The sequence below is a fragment of the Tamandua tetradactyla genome, chromosome 14 (genome assembly GCF_023851605.1).
Source record: "Tamandua tetradactyla isolate mTamTet1 chromosome 14, mTamTet1.pri, whole genome shotgun sequence".
Lineage (NCBI taxonomy): Eukaryota > Metazoa > Chordata > Mammalia > Pilosa > Myrmecophagidae > Tamandua > Tamandua tetradactyla.
Genome location: NC_135340.1, coordinates 55,719,382 through 55,744,321, shown reverse-complemented (window position 1 = coordinate 55,744,321; position 24,940 = coordinate 55,719,382). Strand labels below are relative to the sequence as shown.

Here is a 24,940-nt window from a genome sequence, read left to right as displayed (position 1 = left end):
AAGTGGTTCGGTTCAGGGCACAGGGAAGGGTCACCACCCCCCTCTCATCCTCCCAAGAGAGGGCCTGGAGTGGACATTGCCACAGAGGTGGTGACCAGGTATATAGTCAGAGCCCCACCAGCCGCAAGCAGCAAACTGAAGTCCTGTTCAAACTTAGGCAAATAAGAAGTGCCTTGATTATCTCATGCAATTGCAAAGTCCAAAGGGTATGTGGGCTTCAGGCATAGCTGGATCCGGTGCTCCAGCCCATGTCCCAGAACGTTCTCTTTTTCTCTCCGTCCCTCAACTTTGCTTTTTACTATGTCTACTCCATTCCTTCCGCCGGGAGTCCTCCCGCACGATGACAAAGAGGGCAGCAGTAGCTCAAAGTTTGCACCTTCCTTAGAGCCCATTATCAAGAGAAAATAGAAATCTAGAGAATACCTCTGTCTCTGCCGCTCTCTGCACACCCATATAGTCCTTAAAAGAAAGAAGGAAAAATCCAATTGTTCCTGACGCCACCACTGAGTCTAAGGAAGGGAATGCTGGCAGGCCAGGTTGGTCAGGGGCCCACCTTCTGAGGGAGGGGAAGAGACCCACAATTTACAGTCATCCCCGATCCCAAAGGGAAAGGGAATGGACTCCTCAGGGCATGCACCCATTATTTCAGATTTCTAGAAACGGACGCGATCACCCTGAACCTCAGAATTGACTTAAATACTTGGAATTACCCACCTAGATTTTGCTCGTATTCCCCAAAATAAAATCAGAAAAACCATGAAATTATCTTGCCTCAAACAGTTACAGAGCCCAGGAGTATTCCAGGTTCCACATGCCGGGTATGTCTGGGCTTCAGGGAAATTTAGAAATTGCTCTCCCGGGCTCAGTACCGAAAATCCCGGGAAACTCCTCAGTCCCCGGGCAAACTAGAACAGTCGGACACCCTAGAATGAATCTTTGGGTTGTTGTTTTCAGCATATAGGAGTTGAGAGCTCCAACTAAGCACAATAGCGCGGTCAGGTCGGTGCTCTGGGAAATCAGAGGCCTCCTCTCTTAAGTTTTGCCTCAGCAGAAAAAGGACCCAAAGCCCCCATTCCTAGCCCCACCCCCATCTGCATCCCTACAAACACATGTGCACAGAGGAAGAGGAGGCAGCTGTGAGGTGGGATGAAGACGGGTGTTGTTTGCACCTTGGCAGGAGACACTTGCAGTGCCCTCAGATCCCATGCAAAGGTCATGAACCCGGGCCCACCCTCCCCCAGGACTCCCTCTGGACCAGGCTAGCCTTACCCAGCTAGTGGCAAGAAGATGTCGTCCCAGACTGCCTGGAGGCAGGCAGGGAGAGGGCTCCAAGCAGTGGCTCTGCCCCACTCTTGCTCCTCAAGCCCCTTCTGCCGGGTCACTGGCCTCTACAGCCTCACCAGGCACTGACGAGAAGACAGCAACCAGTACTGCAGGGACAGCTCCTACAGCCTGGCCCAGGAAGCCCTCTGTCTTAGTGCATCCCTGTAGGAGCCAAGGGTTAAACAAGACCGGCAGAATTTGTTGGGAGCAGCTGGCCTCAGGGTGGCGGCAGTAAACTGTGGAGATTATTATCTGCTTTATGCAGAACAGTCTGGGAAGAAGAGAATATTTATTTACCCCAAATGGTTAGTTAAGTATGAAGAGAGATAAGCACTCTGTTCCCTCAGGAAATGCATGCAGGCCTTTTGTCACCCTGCAGTATATAAGCAGGATCTGGTTAAAAATGAAGTTGTCTGTTGTTTGTTATGGCTGATCTTTAGACCCCCTCATCCCGTTCTGTCCCTTTCTTTCTTGTCATTCCTTAATATCCTTCGCTCTCCGGTCCCGTGGAAGCAACACATCCTCCTGGCAACCTCGGCTTGTCAGGCCAGGGCGGCTGAGCTCTGCTGTGGCCAGGCCTGGAGCCCACCAGCCACCAGTCAGGTGTTTTAATTTAAGCTACACTTTGGTTTATCTAGCACACTTTCTAGGAGGTTTACGTTGTTGCAACTAACTGCCAACCAGAGAGCCTGATAGAGAACATGAGGTCCAGAGAGGCGAAGGCATTGGTAGTACGTCACACAGCAGAGCTTCATAGAAGTAGAGCTCAGGACTCCTGGATCCTACGCGCGTGCTCGGCCCACCACACGACACTACCTCCTGGACACAAATGGATTGCCGACCTTGAAACCAAGAGCCAAGGCATTCTTCTGCTCTTCTGGCCCCTGTTGGACCCAGGACTCGGTGTGAGGGTATCTTCTGAGCATGGCCCTCCAGCCCTGCCGTTGCCCCATCTTCATCTCCCCTTCGCCGTGAGATGGTGGAGAGGGGCTCTCAGGGAGTGACTGCAGAACCTTGACTTTGGGGGCTTGGACCAGATGGAACCTGTGGAAAATCGTGTCCCTCCTGCTAGGGCATAGCCAGAAGCAAATTCAGTCAAAAGTCGGAGCACCAGTGCATGGGTAGACAAGAACCAATCTGATTCTCGTTCCTGGAATAATGGAACTAGAACGAATCCAGCCAAATTGCCTCAGGGATTAACTTGCTAGAGACCACCCCAGGTCTCTCTCTGGGTGGGGTCTGCCTGTCTCCCTGGCTGAGGAGCTGGTGTCGGGATGTACGTATGGATGTATGTGTACAGTGAGGGTGCTTGCTAAACCAGCTTTGAGCCAAGTGGACACGAGGGCTGTGAGAGAACCCAGGAGCCCGTCCCATTGTCTGCCCTGTGAGCTCTCTCGAGCTTGGCAGGAGAAGCCTATGGGTGAAGGAAAGCAGAAAGGGTGCCAAAAGGAGAAAGAGCATGAGATTTTGTTGGTTTGTCCAGAGTGATGCCCCGATAAATCCCAGAGTGATTTGAACAGTGAATAAAAAAGTATTTGCAAAGTCCCCTTGGGGGAATGGTGAGAAAGGGAGAAAATTCAGCTTCCCCAAGTTGAATTCTTGATATTCTCACAAGCAGTGGGGACAACCAAAGCAGTAGGCTGAGCCCCCAATCTTGGGGGTTGTACATATGAAACTTTACCCCACAAAGGATAGGTCAAGCCTACTTAAAATTAGGCCTAAGAGTCACCCCCAAGAGAACCTTAGCACACTTTAAGTTTTATTTGAAGGGAGATGACACCAGAGCAGCTGCCACCCCGTCCCCCGCTGCGGGCATCGCCGGGCCCTGCCAGCCGCACTTGGAGGCGCTGCACTGCTTCTTTTTTTAAAAACTATGTCCATCTATTTAAAATTGCCAACTATGACTCTGGTCTATTTATGAAGAAAAATTGAGAACAAAATTGCAGTTTATCACAAAGTGTGCGTGTGCGTGGTTTTCTATTTGGGTTTTTTATGTTTCGGTTTCGGTTTTTCATGGTGTTTGCAGTTGTTTCCTGGCCCAGGCAGTGTCTCTCTTGGTGCCCAGTGCTTCTCTAGAATTTCTTTGTAATAAAACTTCTAAAAAGTTAAAAACAAACAAACAAACAAAAATGTGGCCTCTCTCTCCAGCCAACACAACGAACAAACTCACCGCCCTCCTCCTGTCTACATGGGACATGACTCCCAGGGGTGTGGACTTTCCTAGCAATGTGGGACAGAAATCCTAGAATGAGCTGAGACTCAGCACCAAGGGATTGAGAAAAACTTCTCAACCAAAAGGGGGAAGAGTGAAATGAGACAAAATAAAGTGTCAATGGCTAAGAGATTCCAAACAGAGTCAAGAGGTTATCCTGGAGGTTATTCTTACGCATTAAATAGATATCACCTTGTTAGTCAAGATATAATGGAGAGGCTGGAGGGAACTGCCTGAAAATGTAGAGCTGTGTTCCAGTAGCCATGTTTCTTGAAGATGATTGTATAATGATATAGCTTTCACAATGTGACTGTGTGATTGTGAAAACCTCTGATGCTCCTTTTATCTACCTTATCAACTGGTGAGTAAAACAAATGGAATAAAAATAAATAATAGGGGGAACAAATGTTAAAATAAATTTAGATTGAAATGCTAGTGATCAATGAAAGGGACAGACGGGTAAGGGGTATTGTATGTATGATTTTTTTTTCTGTTTTCTTTTTATTCCTTTTTCTGAATTGATGCAAATGTTCTAAGAAATGATCATGAAGATGAATATGCAACTATGTGATGATATGATGAATTACTGATTATATATGTAGAACGGAATGAGCATAATAAAAGAATTTTAAAAAGGGGAAAGAGGACAATGGGGAGAGAGGCAGAGAGGAAAACGGGAAAGGAGGAAGGGGGAGAGTGTTGAGGAGAGGAGACTCTGTCCGGGAGGCTGGGTTTATCAGATGAGCCCGGATATGGTATCACACTCAACTCTACATCACTTTATCAAGAATCATCCGGACCCAGGCTTTCCAGTCCTAGGTATCTACCCAGGAGAAATGAGAACAGACATCCACAGAAAGATGTAGAAAGAATGTTCATAGCAGCTTTATTCAGAACAGCTCCAATCTAGAAACAACCCAAATTCCACCAACAGGTGAAGGAATAAACAAATTCTGATGTTTATACAATGGGCGACTACACAGCAATGAAAAAGAATGAAATCTTGATACAAACAACACAGACAAATCTCAAAAATCTAAGGGAAGTGTAATAAGCCAGACACAAAAGACTGAACCCTGTATGATTCCATTTATAGGAAACTAGAAAAGAATCAGCTGTCTCCCAAGACACTCTTGGTCGTGCAGACCTCCTCCCTCAGCCCTCTGGTGGAGTGAGGGCCACGGCTGCGAGGCTGCATCTCCCAGTGCCGGGAAGAACGACGCCAAGTGTCATCTGATCTGGGATCCACTGCTGTTTGCTGGTGGAGGTGGGGGACCCAGCAGAATAAATGACTAGTTAAGTACTTCTCCAGATCTATTATTTATATGAAAACTGAGGCCCAGAGACGCTCAGAAGCCAAAATTTAACTTCTTCTGTAATGTCTCTTTGTATTTTGAGATGACTTTCTTCTTTGGGGCAGCAGAGACCAGGGACTAGTTTGGGGGAAGAAAGGATTACAGAGACAAAAACAAGAAATAAAACTTCACAAGTTCAGATTTTCATATTTCGTCCCATTTTATTCACTCCTTGGTAAACCTCTAATTCCCAGGAGATAATATTTCCTAACTGAAGAACCCCACACTTGCAGTCAGGAAATAGTCTCAAAAAGGGTTTCTGCAGAGTTAGAGCCCAGCTTTGGCACACATCCTCCCCCACCCTCTGGTGACTGCATCTGCTGCTGGCACCTGGCACTACGGAGGCCCCAAGGCCAAGTGACTCCTGCCCAGCTCAGCTCTGTCAACATCCAGCCTCACGTCCAGCAAAAGCTCCTTCCACCCCTGCAAAGCAGCTGGTCAGAAAGCAATACTGCAGGATTGTGTGCTCAGTCACACCTAAACATGATGGAGCAAGGACTGTGCTTCGGTCTGGCAGAGGCTGGCTGGAGGAAAGGTGAAGAAATGAATGAAGCCTGCAACCCTGGCCTCCCACTGACATTTACAGGCCCTGAATCCTCTTCCAATGCAGATTGCTTTCCTGATCCCCATCTCCTCGGGGCCCAGAGTGACCGCTGGCAATCGGAGGCCAAGTCTGCACTGCATGGGGACACTATAAGGTATTTGAAAAGGACTAGATCCCAGCAGGCATTGCTCTCAGGCTAGGAAGGAAAGGTATTTATCAGGGGCTTTTGCAGGCTGTGGCTTGCCCAAAGGACTGGCTCTTGCTGGAGGCACACTGGGCCGGATGAGGAGGTACACCTGTCTCCCAGCTCCCTCAAACCACGTAACCCTGATGGTAATCTGTCCTGCCCACAGGAGTAGGATTTGCTCTTTCTTAAATATTTAGCTCAAACCCCTTCCATGAGTCACCACTACCAATGAAAAAAGATCATAATTCTTTCCCTGGGTATTCGGGCCTCTCTACCATCTCCTTTCAGAGTCTTCAGACCCTGGCTCATGCTGTTCCCTCTGGGAAAAATGCCCTTCCCCTACTCCTTATTTCTGGATTCCTACCCTGCCTTCAAGGGCAAGTTCAAGTTTCCCTTATTCCAGATATTCCTGACCTTCCCAGCCCTAGCTGGCCATGCTCTCTGTGTGGCTCATTGTCACACCTCTCACCTCATATGTGACATGGTCATGCTGAAACCATTAGGTTTGGGGCTCCTCGGGACAGAGATCACATCCTTAGGTCGCTGATATTACCTTACTGCGGGTCCACCACTTATAGGGTCCCACTTGAAGGGTGCACCAGACACCATGCTAAGCCCTTTACCTCATTGTTTTTTCCCAACAAACCATATGGAGCAGGAAAGATCGTGCTTCCCATTGTACATATGGAGAAACTTGGGCTTAGAGTGGTTGACTTACCCAAGTTCATGCAGCTGATATGTAGCAGAACCGGGGGTTGAGGCTCAACTTCGCAGTCCAGGCCCCTAACCACGGCGCCATACCACTCAATCAGGTTCGAGACCATGAAAATGTCATGGTGACTCAGGCAACCAGTGATTTTGAGCAAATCCGATGTCTGAAAGGTTCCCGGCAGTCGCCGTGTGAGAGAGAGTCCAGAGAAGGCAAACGAAACCTATCATTAATTGAAACCAGGGACCACAAGTGTTTACAGCAACTTCAAGAAGCTGAGACATTCTGAGCTGTGGATACAAGTGCTTTCTGGACGCAAAGCACTCAGCTGGCCCTTAACATCTTATTATAAAGATAAAGAAAGAGAACAGGAAATATTTATGAACTAGATCCATGGCCAACACTAAGGCTATAAATGTTATCTAGTTTGGGGTGAAGTTCCTTTCTTGTCAGATTTATGCTTAGTGTTCTTCAAGTGGGAAACAACTTCACATGTTCAGGGGTCCCAAGGGCCGGTGGAGCTGGTGCTGGTGTGTGAAGGAAGTAGAACGGATGGGAGGAACCAGACCACCTAGGAGATAGGAGACTTCAGAGCCGCAGCAAGAAATAAGAGCAACAAGATGTCATGGAAGGGTTTTTTTTTGCTGTTGTTGTTTTGTCTTCTGTTTTGTGTGCTGTATACCCAGGGCCACCTTTCATTCTTTCTTCGTGTGAGTGCCCTGTTATTGCAGCACCCTTTGTTGAATTTTTTGTTTGTCTGTTTGTTTCACTTTCTTTGTTGGCTTGCTTGTTTGTTTTGGGGAAGTGCAGGGGCTGGGAATCAAACCCCGGTGTCCTGTGCGGTAGACGAGAATTCTACCACTGAACTACCCTTGCACCTTCCCCCCCCACTCCGTGGAAGTGTTTTAATCAGTATTTACATAATGTACTTTATATCTTTAGAATATCACTCCTGCTGTCCTGTAGAGAATGACTGGTAACTTCTTACCAAAATGGAAGCAAGGAGACCAGTTAGGCTAATGCAGTAGTTGAGATAAGATAATAACTTGGACTAGGGGTGGCAGTGAAGCTAAGAAAAAGGTAGGGAGGGAAAAAAATCAACCTCAGGTACAGGGGGATGTCTGTATAGCCCCTCTATTGCTTTTTTAATTGATTGCTATTTCCCTATGTGTACATATACATCCTCCACTTTCTCCCTGCAGGAAGGCAACTATTTCATTGAGGTTAATATGTGGGTTTTTTTTTTGCATGGGCAGGCTCTGGGAATTGAATCCGGGTCCCTAGCATGGCAGGCGAGAACTCTGCCACTGAGCCACCGTTGCACCGCCCAGTATGTATTTTATTTGACCATATCATAATAACTATATTTAATTGATGTAAATTCATTATGTTATAAATGTTGTCATATTTCTCACTTTCCTTCCACAGACACTGTTTTTCTAATCCACTCATGCTCCTACTAATGCCTTGATTTCATTCCATTGGTCGGTACCAACAACACGCTGTCTTCATGCAGCTTCGTGGTCTGTCTTAGCATGTGGTGGGGCGAGACCCTCCTCATTATCATTAACTTATAAAGGCAATTTTGCTATCTCTGGGTGTTTATTAAGAGTAGGAAATTTGAAATATATTTTGGAGATAGAACTGTACTTATGGTGCCTTTTGCTTGGCTGCAGTTTTTTAATTCCTATGTATCCAAATCTGGGGATATTTCCCTCTATGGCTTCGAGGTTTCGTGCATGGTTTAGGACGAGCCTCCACACCCAAATATCATATAAATATTTTATTATAACCATTCTGTTGTTTTATTTTAATGGTTATGCATTGAATCTGCTTGGAATTTATTTTTGTGTAGTTATGAAGTTGGGATATAACTTCGTTTTATTCCCAGCGGTAAGCCTATTTTTCCAACAGTGAAGAGTCCATCCATCCTTTCACCACTGCTTTGAAATACTTCCTTTTTTCAAAAAGGAAAATTCCCCATAAACAAAGGACTGTTTCTGGGCTTTCTTTTGTTGGTGGAAGGTATGGGAATGCAGGGTTTCTTGGCAAAGAATAGGGTACGTTTAGCAGGAGAAGGCAGTGCCAAGGGGCGCCTTCCAGCCCATTGGCCAGAATCCTTGAGCAGTGGAAAGGCTGAGAGACAGAATTTCTGACCGAGGGCTGAGAAGAAAGGGGCCGGCTCCTGAAACATCTCGAAAAAGCAAACGCGACGACTTCAGTCTTGCTGGGTTCCCAGGGGAGCCGCGTCAGCTGCACCACGGAGGGGAAAGTAATTTTCAGTGTTAAGTGACCGGAGGCCACAAGGACGCCAGGGAGAGGCAAGCTGTGGTCACCGTGATTGGAGTCAGCAGCCTCAGGGACACAGCAGAGACCAGGCCTCAGAGAAGCAGCAGCGGCAGGGCTGGGGCGGAGGAGTCCATGGGGACTTGAGGAAACCCCGGGGCTCCCTGCTCATCAGGGAGACGAGGGTGCTGGGTTGGAAGGGAACTCAGGCCCTTCATCGCTTTGCGGAGACAGCTTCAGGATTCCCACGTAGAAGAATCTGGGAGGGAAGGAGGAGCGAGGGGACTTGGAGCTGCAGTCATGTACCAAGGAAACTGTTTTAGCACAAATTTGAAGTGGGTTTGGAATCAGGTTGATAGTGTTAGAAGAGGGGGTTTGGGCACCCCTCACTGTTGCTGGCTAGCTCTCCTTCCTCACCTCTTAGCCCCGCTCCCACCTTCCCCATAGTCCTCTCCTCCCCTCCTGCCACCCTGAGTCTACGCTGGACAATTTAACATTTAACACAAACCTCTCACCTCCCCTCACTGGATTATAGATTCTTCGTTGTTTCCTTCTAGGCCTCTTCCCTAGCAATCAGCACAGAGCTAGGCACACAGTAGGCGCTCGATAAATGCCTGCTGAAAGACTGGTCCATTCAGTGGGCACCAGCTCCCACCATGGGTCAGAGGCCCTGTGGAAGGTAAGGAGGAGGTATTTCCCACCCGCTTTTCCCATTAGCCTCCTATTGAATTTAGTTTCATTCAGCTAGAAAGAGTAAGTCCAAGCCCTGCTGTGGAGAGGTTTATAGTCTACCAGGAAATGCAAGGGTTGGAGACCAAGCCTCTCTGTGCACCGCCTAAAATGGATGGGGAGGTGGGAAGGGGTGCAGCTGGGCATCTTCAGTGCGGAGAGGACCAAGTACCAGGTTTGAGAAACGCCCTGGGTCTGTTTGATGTGGGGGATGGGTGAGGGGGCTAGTCCTGGGTGGGAGAGAAGTCAAGGGCATGAAGAGACAGGTGGGATTCTCAGGCAGAAGTTCTCCTAGATCTCCAGGCATCCCTTTTTTCTTCACTCTCTCAGGACAGTATGGTGCTGTGGGTCGGGCTGCCCCAGCAATTCCTGGACTCACCTCCTACCGCTTTGCCTTCCAGCCCTCCCTTCATCTCCTACATCCTATTTCCCCTATCCTAGATGGTTCCCTCCTCACCTCTTAATTGATCGCCTGCGCCAACATCAATCAACAGTGCCTTTTAAATTCACCTCTGTCACTCCCCTGCTCTAAAACCTTCAATAGCTCCCCATTGCCTAGAGAATAAATCTGAATTTATAAACATGGCTTTCAAGGGCCACACTATTGGGCCCTAATCTATCTATCTAGATTTAGTTTCTCAAAAAGCTTCCCTAAATCTTGCCCAATTTCTTCTACCCCCGGAACCTACTCTCCACCCTCTGTATCTCATTCCACACAACTCACTACTCAGACACCAGACCACTTGCTAATCCCTGAGTATACCCTGCTTTGTAGCCTCCTTGCCCTTCCTCACTCTGTCCCTTCCTTCTGGGTTGCCTTTCCTTCCCATCCTTAGCTGGTGAAATCTTTTCTAGTCTCCAAGACCCAATTCAGATCTGCCTCCTCCATGAAGCCTTCCCAGACTGACTCTTCGCTGTCCCAGCTAGCACCCATTTTCCGTCTTTTAAACTCCCTAGCCAGTTATTAGTTAAGTGACAGAGCTCTGTAAACCACTCACACATGTGATGGACTTCTAACGGCCCTTTTAAGAAAGGCCCTGTTACCACAGGGAGACTCGGAGCTCTGAGCCTCTTGAGGGGTTGGATGCATTTCTCTCCCCAGCTGGACTGCCAGCTACTTCAAGCCTGGGATTTCTTTTTAGTAGCATGTATACAGTAGGTGCTCAATGAGTGTGAACTAAATTGAATTTGTGGCGTATGGGTGCTGAATTCGTGTCCTTGGCAATGGGGTAGGTGGCAGGGGCAGAGAAGAAAGCTGGCTGGGAGGGGAGCGAGCTAGAGAAGGAAGCGTTCTCTGGAGGGACCCGCAAGCGGCAGGGCACCCGGCGGGCGGGCGGGCGTGGGCAGTCATCTCCCTGGCTCATGAAGAGCGCCCACCTGCAGATGCTGCCGACTGGTCCCATCCCTGCCCTGCGTGCAGACCAACTCGGCCCAGCATTCAGAGCTCATTCGCAGTTTCCAAAAATCACTTCTGGGCCAGAAAAGCCGGTTGTGGCGCCCCAGGCAATAACTCAGGGAGGAGACTCCCAGTGTGCCCAGCTGGGCGGTGTGGGACGGCCCTGCCAGGCCCCTGAGTGAGCCAGAGATAGGGATCGGGTGGGTGGGGCTGGCACCCCGAGACCAAGCAGAGGCTGGGTGCGCCTTCCCTCTCACCTGGCCCCACCGGGCTGGGGGCGGCTGCCCCGGACCCTCTCCTCAGCGGGAATTCGGGCCAGTGTTTCCTTCCCCCAGCCTCTAACCCTGGGGACTGCGCTGGTGCTCCCTGCCTGCCTCGAGGCCCCTGTCCCCAGCCCCTGGGGCACTGGGCCAGGGCCCTGAAGTGGAGTAGGAGGGACGGCTCCGCTCCCCCTGGACGGCTGCTGGGAGCCGTGAGCCCTATACGCTGGAGGGGGAGGGCTTTCTCCAATCACGCCTGGGCTAATCCTGAAGTGCCGAGGACGCAGCATCCTCTCCTTGCCACCCCCCACCCCCCAGCCCCACCGCTGTTCTCTTGTGGGGGTGGCAGTCCACTGGCGCCAAGGGCCAGAGCCCCTGCTGGGCCCTGAATTTCTAATACAGAGACCTGAAGGGCTGAGGTCCCTTTGATGCTGAGAGACCTAAGCCAGGGCCCCCCTGTCTGTCACCCGCCTTAATCACTCCCTGGACAATCCCAGCCAATGCCGAGAGAGAGCCAGCCAGGAGGGCGGAGCTTGGAGTTCTGAGTCAGGGTATAAGTTCCCAGTCCTGTCACCCAGCCGGAGAGCCGCCGCGATGCTCCAGCCGCAGATTCCCACCTGGATCTCTCCCCGCCTATGCAGAGCGGAAAATGGTGGGCCCGCGGTGTCCTGGGCCGCAGAGGTGAGGGACTCCTGCTGGGTGGGGCAGGGCAGAGGGGCAAGGAGATCTGGGCATGGAGTGGGGGGCTGGGGCTGGCAGCCCCGGGCAGGAGAAGACCCCAGGGAAGGCGGGTGAGCCACGTGAACTCCAGAGACGTGGGGCCCCTCAGCGCGGGGAGCCTCTACCTCACACCTGAGAAGGGAAGTGGTCCAGACCTGGGGAGGGGCTGGGATTCTGGTCAGATGGCCCAGCCGAGGTCACCCACAGGCTTACGAGGCACCCACCAGTAACCCCGGGCCACCCTCGGGCCAGACCAGCTCCTGGGGTCGAAATGCTCAGCACCCCCATGGATGGGTCCACATTTATCTTGCCCTGGTGGTGAGTGGGAATTTATCCTGTGGATGTCCTAACCTTCTATGCTGTATGAGTGTGGGGTGTGGGGTGTGGTGAGAATTGGTGACATTACCAACCTGTCAGCATCAGCCACATAGCCACCCATCTGGCTTTGTGGCCAAGGCTCTCGGGGTCGTTCAGTTCTCCCCAACATCGTGGGAAGAGCCCTGGGTCACGGATCGGGCAGCCGATGCTCTACGACAGCTCTGCCTTGGTGTCCCCAACGAGGCAAGTGGGAGATTAGGTCAGTCTTCCAACATGCCGTAGGGACGACGTGAGGAGGATGGGCTCCTCCAGGCCAACACCTTCTCTCCCATTAGCTTCCCCATGCTCCCCCCCGCCCCAATCCATAGTAAATCAGTGAATTGAGATGGGTGATCCCATTTGGGGTGGGGAATGGAGACCCTTGTTCTGTCTCCAAGGAGCCCAAGGAGGAGTGCTCCATGCTGAGTGGGGACCGGTGTCCCTGTTCCTGTGGCCCCCTGGGTGTGCCTGAGGTCTCCCCACACTGCTGGGGGGGCTTGTTGTGCCTCCAGGAACTTGGGTTGGGAGAACTCTTCTGCAGAGGAGATGATGGTGCTTACCTTGGAAGGGGAGTCCAGGCTTGGAGGGCTGAGGACCTAGAGTGGGGTTCCAGGAACCCTTCCATAAGCTGTGCCTGGCCCTCTCAGGTCCAGAGGGTCCTTGTGACTCAGAGCCAGGACTCCTTGCCCTAACTGCTCACCCAGCCTGTGTGATAAAAAAGAAACAGTTCTGGTGGCTCCTCCGAGGTGACCCCAAGTCTGTGGATGTTGCTCAGCCTGGCTGGGAAATGCTTCCGGGTCCCATAAAGTCCCATCCCAAGGGTCTCCTTTCAGGGAGGGCCCACACATCCCAGCAGGTATCACCAGGCTGTCCTAAGCTCTGACATGGGTGTCGCAAGGATCTGATGGCTACACCCAGCTCTCTAGGGAGGAGGAGGTGGCATCACCAGCCGGGCCTGCCCTGGAAAGCCCTGGGCAAGGGAGTTCCCGCCGGGCTCCCTGGGAGTCTTCCTCCCTCTCCAGGTCCCCCAGACCTCGTGGTGTGGTTCGGTCAAAGGAGGCCTGGCTGGGATGGGCGTCAGACCCACCACTTCTGCAGCATGGTTGTCTGACCCTCCCCACCCCAAGCCCGGAGGACCCTGACCTTGGCAGCCCACCTTCAGCCAAATATTCTTTTCACTAATTTGTGATGACAGCTAGATGCCTGGGGTAGAAGAAAAACCCCGAATTGGGAGCTGAGGGTTTTACGGCAGGACCTAGAGCCAGGTTTGCTCATTCCTGGTGAGGGCATGGGCTCTGGAGTTAGAACTGTTCCAGATCTGAGTCCTGGTAATGCCATTTCAGGCCTGTGTGACCCTGTGGGAGATGGAATCTCTCTAAATTCAGTCTTCTCCTCTGTAAAGCAGGGATAATAATACCTTCCTCCGAGGATGCTTGGAGGGTAGATAAGAGCTTATATCATATACCAGCACAGAGTCAGTGCCCAGCACGTAAGGGGAGGGTGGTAAATCATGCTCCCTTCCCCACTCCCAAAGGTCCTCTCTATAAAAGCGAGGGGTGGTAGGGGTGGCATTGGATTTCACAGTCGCCAATCCTAAGATTCAAGGAGTAGCATCTTTTCCAAATGAGCTGGTCAGTTCTCCCTGCCCTAAGTAGGTCTCAAGGGGAAAGTGGAGTCCCAACCGGGAGAAGAAGCTGGAGCCAATGGGGCATTCCTCCTGGAATACAGTGAGGTCAGGGGGTTGTCCTGGCAAGATGACCTCTAGGGACCAAGGCTGGGCAGGAACCCTGAGCAGCGGGGCCCTCTCACCATCTCTCACCCAGAAAACTTCTTTCCAGACTGACCCCCCTAGGTGCAGCTGTCTTGGTTATTAAAGTATCTAAACACACTTTGTACTGTTTGCCAAATAGTTTCTGCCCTGAGCTCCAACCCCCGTGGGCTCCCCAGTGCCTACCCCAGGACACTCCTAGTGGCCATGGAACATTAACTGAAAGGCCGACTGCTCCAGTTGGTCAGTGGCCTGCCAGGAAGTTCACTCTGATACCCAACCCCAGCCAGGCACCCTCTACTAGGCTCGATCTTGTGCAAATCCCTAATTTTTGATCATTCCATAAACGTGGGTTCTGCAATCTCACTGGTTTATAGTTCTCACGTGCATGGTCATAGATGCTGTACTTTGTTCTAGTGTATCTTTCCATGGTACATTAATTATCTCTGGGGCCATGAATTTTTGCTCATCTCTAACACCACTCCAATTGAGCTGATTATATCAGGAGTAAAATATGTACATTAATTCTAATCCAAAAAGGCCACTTTTCATGGGCCCAGCTTCTGGAATGGATCTGGGCCTCAGACCCCAGCTCCTGCTGCCTTCTTCCCTCCATGGCCCCTTTGTGATGTCTCTCAAACCCCCTTCCAGGCTCTATGTTCCTGCTAAAAAAATGTAAGAGCTCTTTGGAAGGCACTTTGAGATTGGGGTTCTCCTGGAAATTCCTGAGCTAGAAGGTATGAGCTGAGGCTCAAGGCACACCACAAAGGAGTCCTCTGGGGCTCCTAGAAAATGGGAACTTCTCCAAGGACCCTTAAGGCTCTGACAAGATGCTTGGTTATAGGGTCTGGTTGTTTACAGAAAGGGGGAGATCGCCGAATGTGTCTGTAGAAATGTGGCTAATAAGAGCACAGCAAGTAGAAGGATGGTCAGAGTTCTGGGGTTACCTTTGGGCTTTGGGATGGTGTAGGGAGGTGGGGGGTGGATTTAAGATGAAAAGAAGGGGAATCTATTGGCCAAATAGGTTCTAAGAAAAGAAGTCCAAGGAAGAGAAGATGAGGGCAGGCAGCACCTGCCTTCATATTTGCCAAAGGTTGTTTTCAAATAAGGTGAGAGTACAGTGGTGGCTATGAACACAGGTTTGAGAGTCTGATAGAACTGGATTCAAACTTGGGTTCCTCTGATTCTACCTGAGTACCCTTGGTCAAATTCTCCATCTGTAAAATGAAGCTAATAACACCTGCACACAGGGTCACTGAAGAATTAAGTAAAATAGTATAGAGAGATTAAGAAGGCAAGGCAGGCACCTGGCTGGTGCTCGCTGATCTTGCTGAGTTGGAGTGGGAGGAAAGGATCATCCCCATTGGGAGATACTGGGGCTAGATGACGGAAGGGAACTTTTCCTGGAAGGCAAGGAGAGTTTGGGTGATGTCCTGTGGGAAGTTGTAGGTGCTCCTTCCCCACACCACTTCCAGAGCTGACACTGAGAGAGCCGGACTGAGAGAAAAACAGCCCCTCCTGGAGGCGGGAGAAGGACTGTTCCAGCCTGCAGGGATTGGCCTGGGTTTCAAGGCCCTTCAGCTGCAGGAAAGGCATCACAGTGAGAATCGTGATTGTCTTTGAGTGGTGGGATTATAGGACCTCTTTTATTCCTCGTTCTTTCATGCCCTTCCCCCAAGCCCCAGTGTTGTTTTAAAGACCAGCATCCCCTTTGACAGGTGTAATTTGATCCTAGCAATGTAAAGAGGAACAGGCAAGGTGGTGTGGAAGGGGTTCTAATTCAGACGCCTCTATAAACACAAGTGTTTGGTGGGTTGCCAGAGTCTAATGGCATCTGCCCTGGGCGTAAGCCTGGGGAAAGCGTTTGAGGAAAGGGTTTCAAATCCTGGGATTCAGACAGGAAAGGACCACTAGAGAACTGGCCCAAAGCACCCCAATTCCAGAGCGTGCTGCCTCGGAGTGGTGTGAGGATACACAGGGCCTTCCCCGCTGGATGCCTCGGGCCTTCTGAGGCCAAAAGAGTCCCCCAGAGCCCAGAAGCATGGGTGAGCTGGTGTGGGGGGCTTCTCGAGCAGGGCGGGACCCCGAGCCCAGGCCACGGGAGCCGGTGACCTGCCTGGGTCACCATCCCCTGTCCAGGCAACCTGCATCAGTGCCTAGGGGCCTCTCTATCTCTCCTCTCCACATGTACACAACCAGTTTCCTGCATCAAGCACAGGGCTCGGCACACAGTGGATGCTCAAAAGTTGTATCTGAAAGGAAGGGGACCATAGAAAATGGTCCATCCATGCAAAGGCTGCAGGAGAACTAACCAGAGGGACTGACGCCTAAGGGCAATGGGGACAAGGAACCATCAGAGAACAACCAACTTTTATCCAGAAGGCCCTGAGCTCTAGAAGACCCACCATTAAAGAAATGGGGTCGGGAAGGAGAGGGGTGCAAACAAGAGTGACTCCCACAGACTTAAACACAGCAGAGGGCAGGAACTGGGGAGAGAGCTGTCGTCCCTTGGCAGGTGGAGAAGATGATTTGGGGACGCTGTCGGTCAGACTGGGAGAGGTGGCTTCAGGATATCTGGGGGACAGAAAGCAAAGGGGCTCACTGGGGCAAAGACTGATGTGTGATTCACGGAGTGTAGGGGTGGCTGAGAGGGAGTGGGTGCAAGAAGATGCTTCCACTGCCCAGCGCCGGTGTGGCCTAGGGACGGTCTGGAGGTTATCGGGGCTTGAGATGGTGGCGAGACCTCTAGGAAAAGATCAGAGGGAGAAACATCAGGCCCCAGGGAGCAGGGGGTGCTCATTGTCAGGAGCGGGGTACCGTGGGACAGGCGGGAACTCAGGGTATAAGTTACCAGCAGAGGCGTCTGGGGGTCAGTAAATCGGAAATGGCTCCAGCTTTTGAAGTCACAAGAAAGAGGTCATTGCTGACGAGGCGAGAGCACACGAAGAGCTCTAGAGAGGAAAGGTGAGCGGCGCATCGTGTGCTGGACGGGGACGTAGAACGAGCAGAGAGACTTGGGCAGGGGCCCTGTGGGCCAGGGAAATGCACAAACCTGCGCCGCACAGCCCGGGGGCCACGCCACTGCGGGCGTGAGGATCTGACCCGCGGGCCCCCAGTGAGTAGGGGTCCAGGTTTGATGAGTGCCTGTCCCCCCTCAAGCTACCCTCTCTGTGCCTCCTCAGTTATGTTGATTGAGCCAGGGAATGTTGGGGGGCAGGCTGAGGGGAATGCCTCAATGAAGAAAGGAGAAGGAAGCACCTTAGGACTCTCTTGCTGTGAATGTGTCTTCTTGCACTTCGTTCATTCATTCATCTACTCATTTAACAATAAATTAAATTCACTCAATTACTGAGCACTTTCCATAGACCAGCACGATGTAGGTACTAGGGGTACAAAGGCAAAAGCCAGGCCGAGTCCCAGGCTCCCGGGACCCTCCACTCTGGAGAAGAAGAGACACCTGAGCAAACAATGACAAAGCTGGCTGGGGTTCGCTGTGATGAAACTGGGGGTGGTGTGGTGGGAAGGTCTCCCCAGGGACATTGGCCTTGGGGCAATGCTTGAAGGGTGAGTCCACTGTCCTCTCAACCCACAGAAGGAGCTGTCTCCATGCCACCTGCTGACCGTGACAATCATCCGGATGAGAAATGTCCGCCAGGCTGACACTGGTGAGTGTCCTCCTTCCTCTTCCTTCCCTTTCTGGTTAGGGGGCCAGGAGGGAGAGAGGTCCTGGCTAGAGAAATGTTCAGAGGTGTGTGGGGAGGGGCGGGGCGCCACACCCTCAGGTTATATGTCAGCATATTTCAGGCTTCAGCGGCTTTGGAGTTTAGACACATTTTTCCAGGTTCGCATTCTCCCTCTATCCCTCACTCCAGCTGTAACCTTGGCACTGCTAGCACCCGTCCTGTGCCTGTGCCTGAGAGCACTGCTCAGTGCACTGTCCCCTCCCTAGTATACTTTTCCAGGAGCACCGGCTTCTCCCGCACCAGGAACCCCTTGCTCCTTCATGATTTTAGCGGAAGGAGAGGCCATAGGCATCACCGAGCCAAGTGCCAGCCCCAAATCCCAAATCAGGCTCTGGGGTCCGTGCCAGAGGCCATAGCCCCCAGTTCCCCTGGTCAGCCCCATGGAAATGGTTTGACTTCTCCATGTAGTGTTTCCTTACAGCCCTAACTCCCCTTCACCCCAGCTCCTGCTGTGTTCTCAGGCCACGGGGGCCCAGGGGAGCCTGTGGCTTCAGAAAGAAAGGAAGGATTCCCTGGCACACACCTGTCTTTGGGGCAGTATTTCAAAAGGTCAGGAGGGTCCAAAAGCCCTCTCTACGCTGCCCACACCTTTCTTCCCTCCGGACAAGCTTGTCCCAAAGGAGGAGAAAGTTCTGAGTGCATTGTCCTCTTGGGGGCCCATGCCCCATGAAACTGTGGATGTCCCTACTCGCTGGGGTCCACACAGGAGGGGCCCAAGGACCACCAGGGTTCCCCAAAGTTCTGTTATATTTGATTGCCTTCACCCTGGAATTCAACAAGGCTAGTGCCCAAGAGGGGCCGAGAAGATACAGAAGCCATGAATCTGAGGGTACAGTCTAACAGAGGAGACGTCTATGACAATGTAATTATGGAATAATTAAAGATAACACTCTAATTTTGTCACTTAGGGCAAGGGGAGGACACTGAGAGCTGGGAGGGGCCAACAAAGCTACAGTGAGGCCCTGGGATCTGCGAGGGGCAGGATGGGGGTGTTCGGAAGTGAGGGAAGCCCCCTCGGAGGGCTGGACTGACCCAAAGGAAGGTGGGGAGCTGCATCTCCTAAGCACCTGCAGTGGGTCTGCCTGGGGCCGGGCATCCACACTCCTTGGGGGTCCTCCCAAGAAGCTGAGGGGTAGGACCACGAGCCCCATCTTGCAGATGAGGGATTAGTGCTGGCCCACGGTGGAGGCCGTGTTTGATCCCAGTCTGGTGAGGAACCAAGCCAGGAGGCAGCTGGAGTCAGAGGGTGGAGAACTGGGAGGCCAGGCAGAGTTGGGACGCAAGGCCTCCTAAGTCATGGGGTGCCCTGAGTTCTTGAGAAAGGGACTGCCTGACTTCCAGAAGGTGCATATGCAAATTGTGTGCCAGCGTAGGTGGGGAGAGGTTGGGAAACCCGCTAGGAAACTGTTGCTGCAATCCAGCGACACGCATGAGGAAGAGTGCAGCCCTGCAACAGCCACGCAAGCAAAGGAGCAGTCACGATGCAGGCTGAGCCCATGCCCGCAGAGGCAGTTCCATCAAACGTCAAGTCTGGGCCTGAGTCTGATAAGAGGAAGGCGAGAGGGCCAGGGGCTTCTCCGTGGGGCTTTCAGGACCTTCCCAGCCCTCTCAGTGCTGGGAGGAAGCTGTGACCTGAGAAGCCTGGAAGCGTCCTGGGCTCAGGCGTGTGGCCCCTCCTTGGCTTTTTCCACCCATCCCACGGTGGGTAATTCCACCGTCTTCGGCATAGTTCCAAACCCCTTAGGTCTGTCTGTCCCAGGCTGTCAAATCCCCTGGTCACAGGCTCTCAGTCTGCACCCCTGCGTCTGCGTGCTCCACCTTCCCAACCGCCGGGGCCCTTCCTGCCTTTTCTCCCTGCCACACCAGTCACCTGCAGAGTCCCACCTCTCGTCCCCTTCCCCTCAGGTCTCTCTGGCATGCAGGTTGCCTTTTAGGAGGAGCTGGTACACTTTGAGAACCCCCTCATGCTTTCCCCATTTTCCCTGAGGAACAGGCAGCATGTGCTGGCTGGGTACCAGCCCCAAGCAACTTGAATCTGAACTTCAGTGTCCTCAGAGCTCCTCCTCCTGCATTCCCTGGGGTAGGTTTTCCACCCACATTCCAGGAAGGGAAACATGTCATTCAGATGACCAAGCCCTCTGTCACCCTACACGCACAAGGATTAGGACCTATCATGCCTAGGAAATCCCCTTCAGTTCATAAAACTCTTAAAATTGTGTCATCGTTGCCTGGTCATTCTTCATTGCCAATGCAGTGATCACTCTCCCTGCGGTAGGCTAGTGATTCCTACCCTGAAATGTCAGCTAGGCCTGGCCCCCATCCCCTCATCATCTCCTCCCCTGGATCATTTCTTCTGGGTTGCACTCTCTTTCTTCCCAGTCTTAAAAACAAACGAAAAAGCAGCTCTCTGCCAAGGAACTAGAAAACAAACTACTGTTTCAAGGTTAGATGTCTGATCAATCCTGTCTCTTCCAGGAGTATTTTATCTGGACTGGAGATTTGAAACGTGGGCCAAAAATATTGGGATTTTATTTAATGGGAGAATTTTAGACACGGACACACAATAGGAATACTATTAGAGGGAAAGAGCCTTGATGGTTCCACCACATCATTCTAAGTAAGTGCTGTAGGGTCAGTGCGTGTTGAATTAGGGCTGGGTATGGGGGCCCTTCCTAGTGTACGGGAGGAAAATGTTCCAGGCCCAGAAGGAGTCTAGGAAAAGCTGAGGGAGGGGTCCAAGGGGACCCAGCAGGTCGTGGTGAATCTCCCCATCAGCAGAGCAATTAGACATACCATTTTGCTTACCTATACCTGTAGTGACTCAGCCTAAAATTTCTGGGTTATTGATATAGCCCTACTGCAAGAAGTTGGGTTTCTCCATACATTCATTTATTCACCAAATGTCTAGTGAGTTCCTACTATGTTCCAGGGGCTAGAGAAAGGCGTGGGGTCACCAGGGCCTCACAGCACTCAGAGTGCTGGGGGGCTCTGATAGGTACACCTGCTGGTCTGTGCAGCGCAGAGTGCTCAGCTGGGAGAGCAGAGTACTCCAGGATGGAGCGGGCACCTGGCTCAGACTGGAGAGTTCAGGTGAGGCTTCCAGAGGAGATCCTTTCTGAAACCTGAAGGAGCTAATCAGGAGAAGGGTGGGGTGAAAATGGCAGAGAAGAATGTTCCGGGCAGAAGGAATAGTATTTGCCAAGGCAAGACAGCATGGCACCTCCTGAGACCAAAAGTGATTGAGTTTGGCTGGAGCCTAGAGTGAGACCATGTCCGTGTGTGTGCATGTGTGCCTGTGTGTTTGGGGGCAGGGCCAGGATGGGGGTGATCGTGAGAGTGGAGAGATGAGGCTGAGACTGGGGAAGTATGCAAGACAGCCATGTTGAGTGGTTGAGGCTTCTTCCTAAGGACAGTGGGAGCCATGGAAAGACCTTAAGATGGTGAGTGACACAGTCAAGTCTATCCTTTAAAAAGATCTCTCTGGCTTCTCTTGGGAGAAAATAATGGAGTAGGGCAAAACAGAAGACAGAGAGCCCAGTTGGGAAGCAGCAGCGGTAACTCTGGCCAGAGGCGGTGGTCTGCACCAAAGCAGTGGCAGTGCAGATGAGAAGAAGTGAATAGGTTCGAAAGACACAGGAATTAAACTGATTCAATGTGAGAGTCCAGGATGCTTGGTTTCTGGCTTGAGCACCTGAGTTTACAATGAGGAGGAGTAGGTTGGGCATGGAAGGGATGGGTGAAGATAATGAGGCAATCCTATTCTTTTGATTCATTTGTATTTTGGTTATTCTTTCTGTCTGGATTAAATGATTATAATGACAACTAAAGGATAGTAATGCTTCGCCTTTATTCACTGGGAGGAGGACCATGAGGTTAACCATAAACCCTGATAAGATTGCAAATCAGGAACACTTGTGATGCAAGCCATGATTACTAACTGATTAATGTAGTGACAACGAAGCCCTAAGCCAGTCCTGAAGGCCAACCCTGTTTCTACTCTCATTAGTGATTATTAGCAATAATTATGAAGTAGTTTGAGTCAGTTCTACCAAGACAAAACTTTCATCCTCACATCCTAAAGGACTCCCCAAGATGGAAACTATTGACTTTTACCACTTTCTACTCATCTGATATGTACTGTTAAGAGTTACCCTAGCAGACTGCCAGAAGAGTGTCAAGTGTTTCTCAAGGTCAGTCAAAATCTCAAGAAGGTAGGAGCTAGAATTGCCATTCCCAGACTGAGGAGCAAGGTTCAACCTCAGGGAAAAGTCTCAGTCTCACTGTCCCTTCCCAGACACTGGATAAAACATGGGTGAGATGTATTCCATGCCTGCTTCCATCCTCCTTCCATGTTTCCTCAGAAGGCCCTCACTATGTGCTCCAACACCCTCCACTGCCCCAGTGGCCTTAGCCATCATCATCTTTTGATTCTTTTGGGATTTGGTGGTTCTTTCACTTGGAGTGAAAAATCATGCCCCATGGTGGCCCTGAGTCAGGGATTCTTTTTTTTTTTTTTTTTGAGTCAGGGATTCTTGAGTCAAGGACAACTCCCCAGGTCCCTCCTCTCCTGGTTCTGGGACTTCTGTTCTCTCTTGTGACCAGGCAATCATGGCACCTCTTTCTCCCTCTTCCTAGGTAGAATGGAGGAGCAGAGGCAGACTGGGTTACTAATTTTCATCCTATTCCTTCTTCTGTTCCCTCCTGAAGGCATGGAAGGATGTCCTCTACCTTGAGGCCAAAACCTCTGTCCTGCCTTCAGAGCACATTCAGAAACATCATACTTGGGTTGTTCATTTAGAATGGACAGAAAAAAAAGGGTACCTGACTATAGATTTGAGGGTTTCTTGGGCCACAAACCTCATGTTGGGGGACCAAGAGCTGTATGGTATGTACCAGGTGCGGTTGAGGCATTAAGTTATAGTTGGTGTGGTCCCTGGTCCTAGAGCCTGCTGAATAGCTTATTCCAGCCAAGTCCCTTCCCACTGGGGCCCTTCTTGATCGACTCACAGAAGACTGTTCATTTCCTAATCCCTGCTTCTTTCCAGCCTGCAGGAAGAGTCTGACCCTTTGGCTTTTCTGAAACCTTGGCTAAGGCAAAAGGAAAACCCAGGCCCTTTAGAGTTGGTTGTCCCACATTTTTTCCCCACCAGAGAGGGAACTGTGTGGCCATTCCTTGTCTGAAACTACCAGATGTTTGTTCAGAGAGTCAAGATGCTTCTGATAAGAGCCTGAGGTCATCTGTGCATGGAAATGATCAGGGGGACCTGAAACCCATAACCAGCAGCCTGTAACCTTCTCAGGGCTCTGGTACAAAGATCTGTGAAGAGCCGAATCGATGAGTTGGGAGGGGACCTGACACTAAACTGACTTACCAGAAGTTCTTTTTTTTTGACTCCATACCCTCTCCTGTCTCTACCTGGTTTGGTTTCTCACCTGTCCCTTCTACCTTGCATTCCTTGAACAGTGAGCCAGACAGATTGTTATGTAAGCCTCTGGCTGCCCACTGCCTCTCATGAGAAGCTGAGGACTAGGACCATCTCCAACTGTCCAAACCCAGAGTGGAATGAAAGCTTCAATTTCCAGATACAGACCAAAGTGAAGGTGAGATATGGAGGACTATATCCATTTGTCCTTCCTGATTTTCTTTTCCCCTTCTTACCTGCTAGTCCTCTTTGCTTATTTGTCCTTCTTATGTTGGTTTGTCTTTCAGTCTACTTCTTGTTCTTCTACCAACCTATCTATTCTCCTACTCACCAACGACTTCTTTTTTCCTGTCTCGTATTTGTCCCTCTCTGAGTATATTTATCCTTCTCCTTTCCTTCCTGTCTCCCTTGTCCTTCTATCCAATTGTTGCTAGGTCTGGGTATCCTTGATCAAAAATAGTTTGTCTCCAGCACCTTCCAGAACATTCTGCAAATAGGAGAATGAAGAGAGGGGAAGAGTCATTTTATTCAGTAGGTCCAAAGCTAGTCTAATTCCAGCCAGAAGGTTTTCTCTATCTTCAATCTTATTCCATTTGCTTTATGATTTTATTTCCTTGCGTATAAGTTCTTTCATTTGTTGAGTTATTGTTTCATGGTACTGGTCTTCAGCTATATGGTGACCCTTAGTCCAGTTCTCGGGGATAATTCTCCCTTGAGTGTCCTGAGATGTGACAGTCTGAGTAAAGTGGCCTTAAGATAACTTTGGCCTCATTTTAGGGGCATCATCCCCAGTCTTGAGACACTGATAGCTTCAGCTTACTGTTTCCATATTATAAGGATATTTCTCCATTTCTGGTTCATGAAGAATCCTTTATGTTTTCAAGATAGGCTTTATATTTATAATTTAAAAAGTATCTTTTATATATATATGGGTTTGGGGAGGGAGGGAGGATTTCACTGTTGGGTTCAGTCTGCCATTTTGAAACCAGAATTGGGATTTCCTTTGTCTTAAGGATTATGGGCCTATTGGGTTGGTTCTGGAACAGACTTGAATATCTAGTAATTACATAAGGTCAACAAATCTCATTCAGTTGGGATCCTCCAGAACCATCTTATGTCCACTAAAAAAGGGCCCAAGATACAAATCCAGCCCCAACCTACATCTCTCAGGAGCCTTGGAACAAGAGGCCTTAAAGGCTAGTCTCTGTCACCTAAAACCACTGACTTTAGAGTTCAACCTGATAACAGTAGCTACACAATTCTTCTCATGCTGCTTTGGAACCATCCATGAGAACTCATTAGGGAACAATAAGCTGAAGGACAGTGTTCTAGTTTGCTAGCTGCCGGAATGCAATATACCAGAAATGGAATGGCTTTTAAAAGGGAGAATTTAATAAGTTGCTAATTTACAGTTCTAAGGCTGAGAAAATGTCCCAATTAAAACAAGTCTATAGAAATGTCCAATCTAAGGCATCCAGGGAAAGATACCTTGGTTCAAGAAGGCAATGAAGTTCAGGGTTTCTCTCTCAAGTGAGATGGCTCATGGCAAACACAGTCAGGGCTTCTCTCTCAGCTGGAAGGGCACATGGCAAACATGGCATCGTCGTCTGCTAGTTTTCTCTCCTGGCTTCTGGTTTCATGAAGCTCCCTGGGAGGCGTTTTCCTTCTTCATCTCCAAAGGTCACTGGCTGGTGGACTCTCTGCTTCATGGTGCTGCAGCATTCTCTGCTCTCTCTGAATCTCTCATTCTCCAAAATATTTCCTTTATAGGACTCCAATGGGTGGAGACATGTTATCTCCTAATCCAGTTTAACAACCATTCTTGACTAAATCACATCAACCAGGGAGATGATCTCATTACAGTTTCAAATATACAGTATTGAATAAGGATTATTCTACCTTTAGGAAATGGGATTTATATCAAAACA

At 50.4% G+C, this 24,940-nt stretch overlaps 1 protein-coding gene across 1 annotated transcript in view; it reads left to right on the top strand.

The window, feature by feature from the left end:
• The first annotated feature begins 11,576 nt into the window (after nucleotides 1-11,576).
• The window catches only part of PLA2G4E (phospholipase A2 group IVE), a 38,160-nt gene continuing 24,796 nt past the window's right edge, over nucleotides 11,577-24,940 (top strand). The window contains exons 1-3 of the mRNA XM_077127550.1: nucleotides 11,577-11,682; nucleotides 17,439-17,511; nucleotides 23,054-23,190. Of these exons, the coding sequence (XP_076983665.1) occupies nucleotides 11,596-11,682; nucleotides 17,439-17,511; nucleotides 23,054-23,190 (297 nt within the window). The 5' untranslated portion in view covers nucleotides 11,577-11,595. The remainder of the gene's footprint in view (nucleotides 11,683-17,438; nucleotides 17,512-23,053; nucleotides 23,191-24,940) is intronic.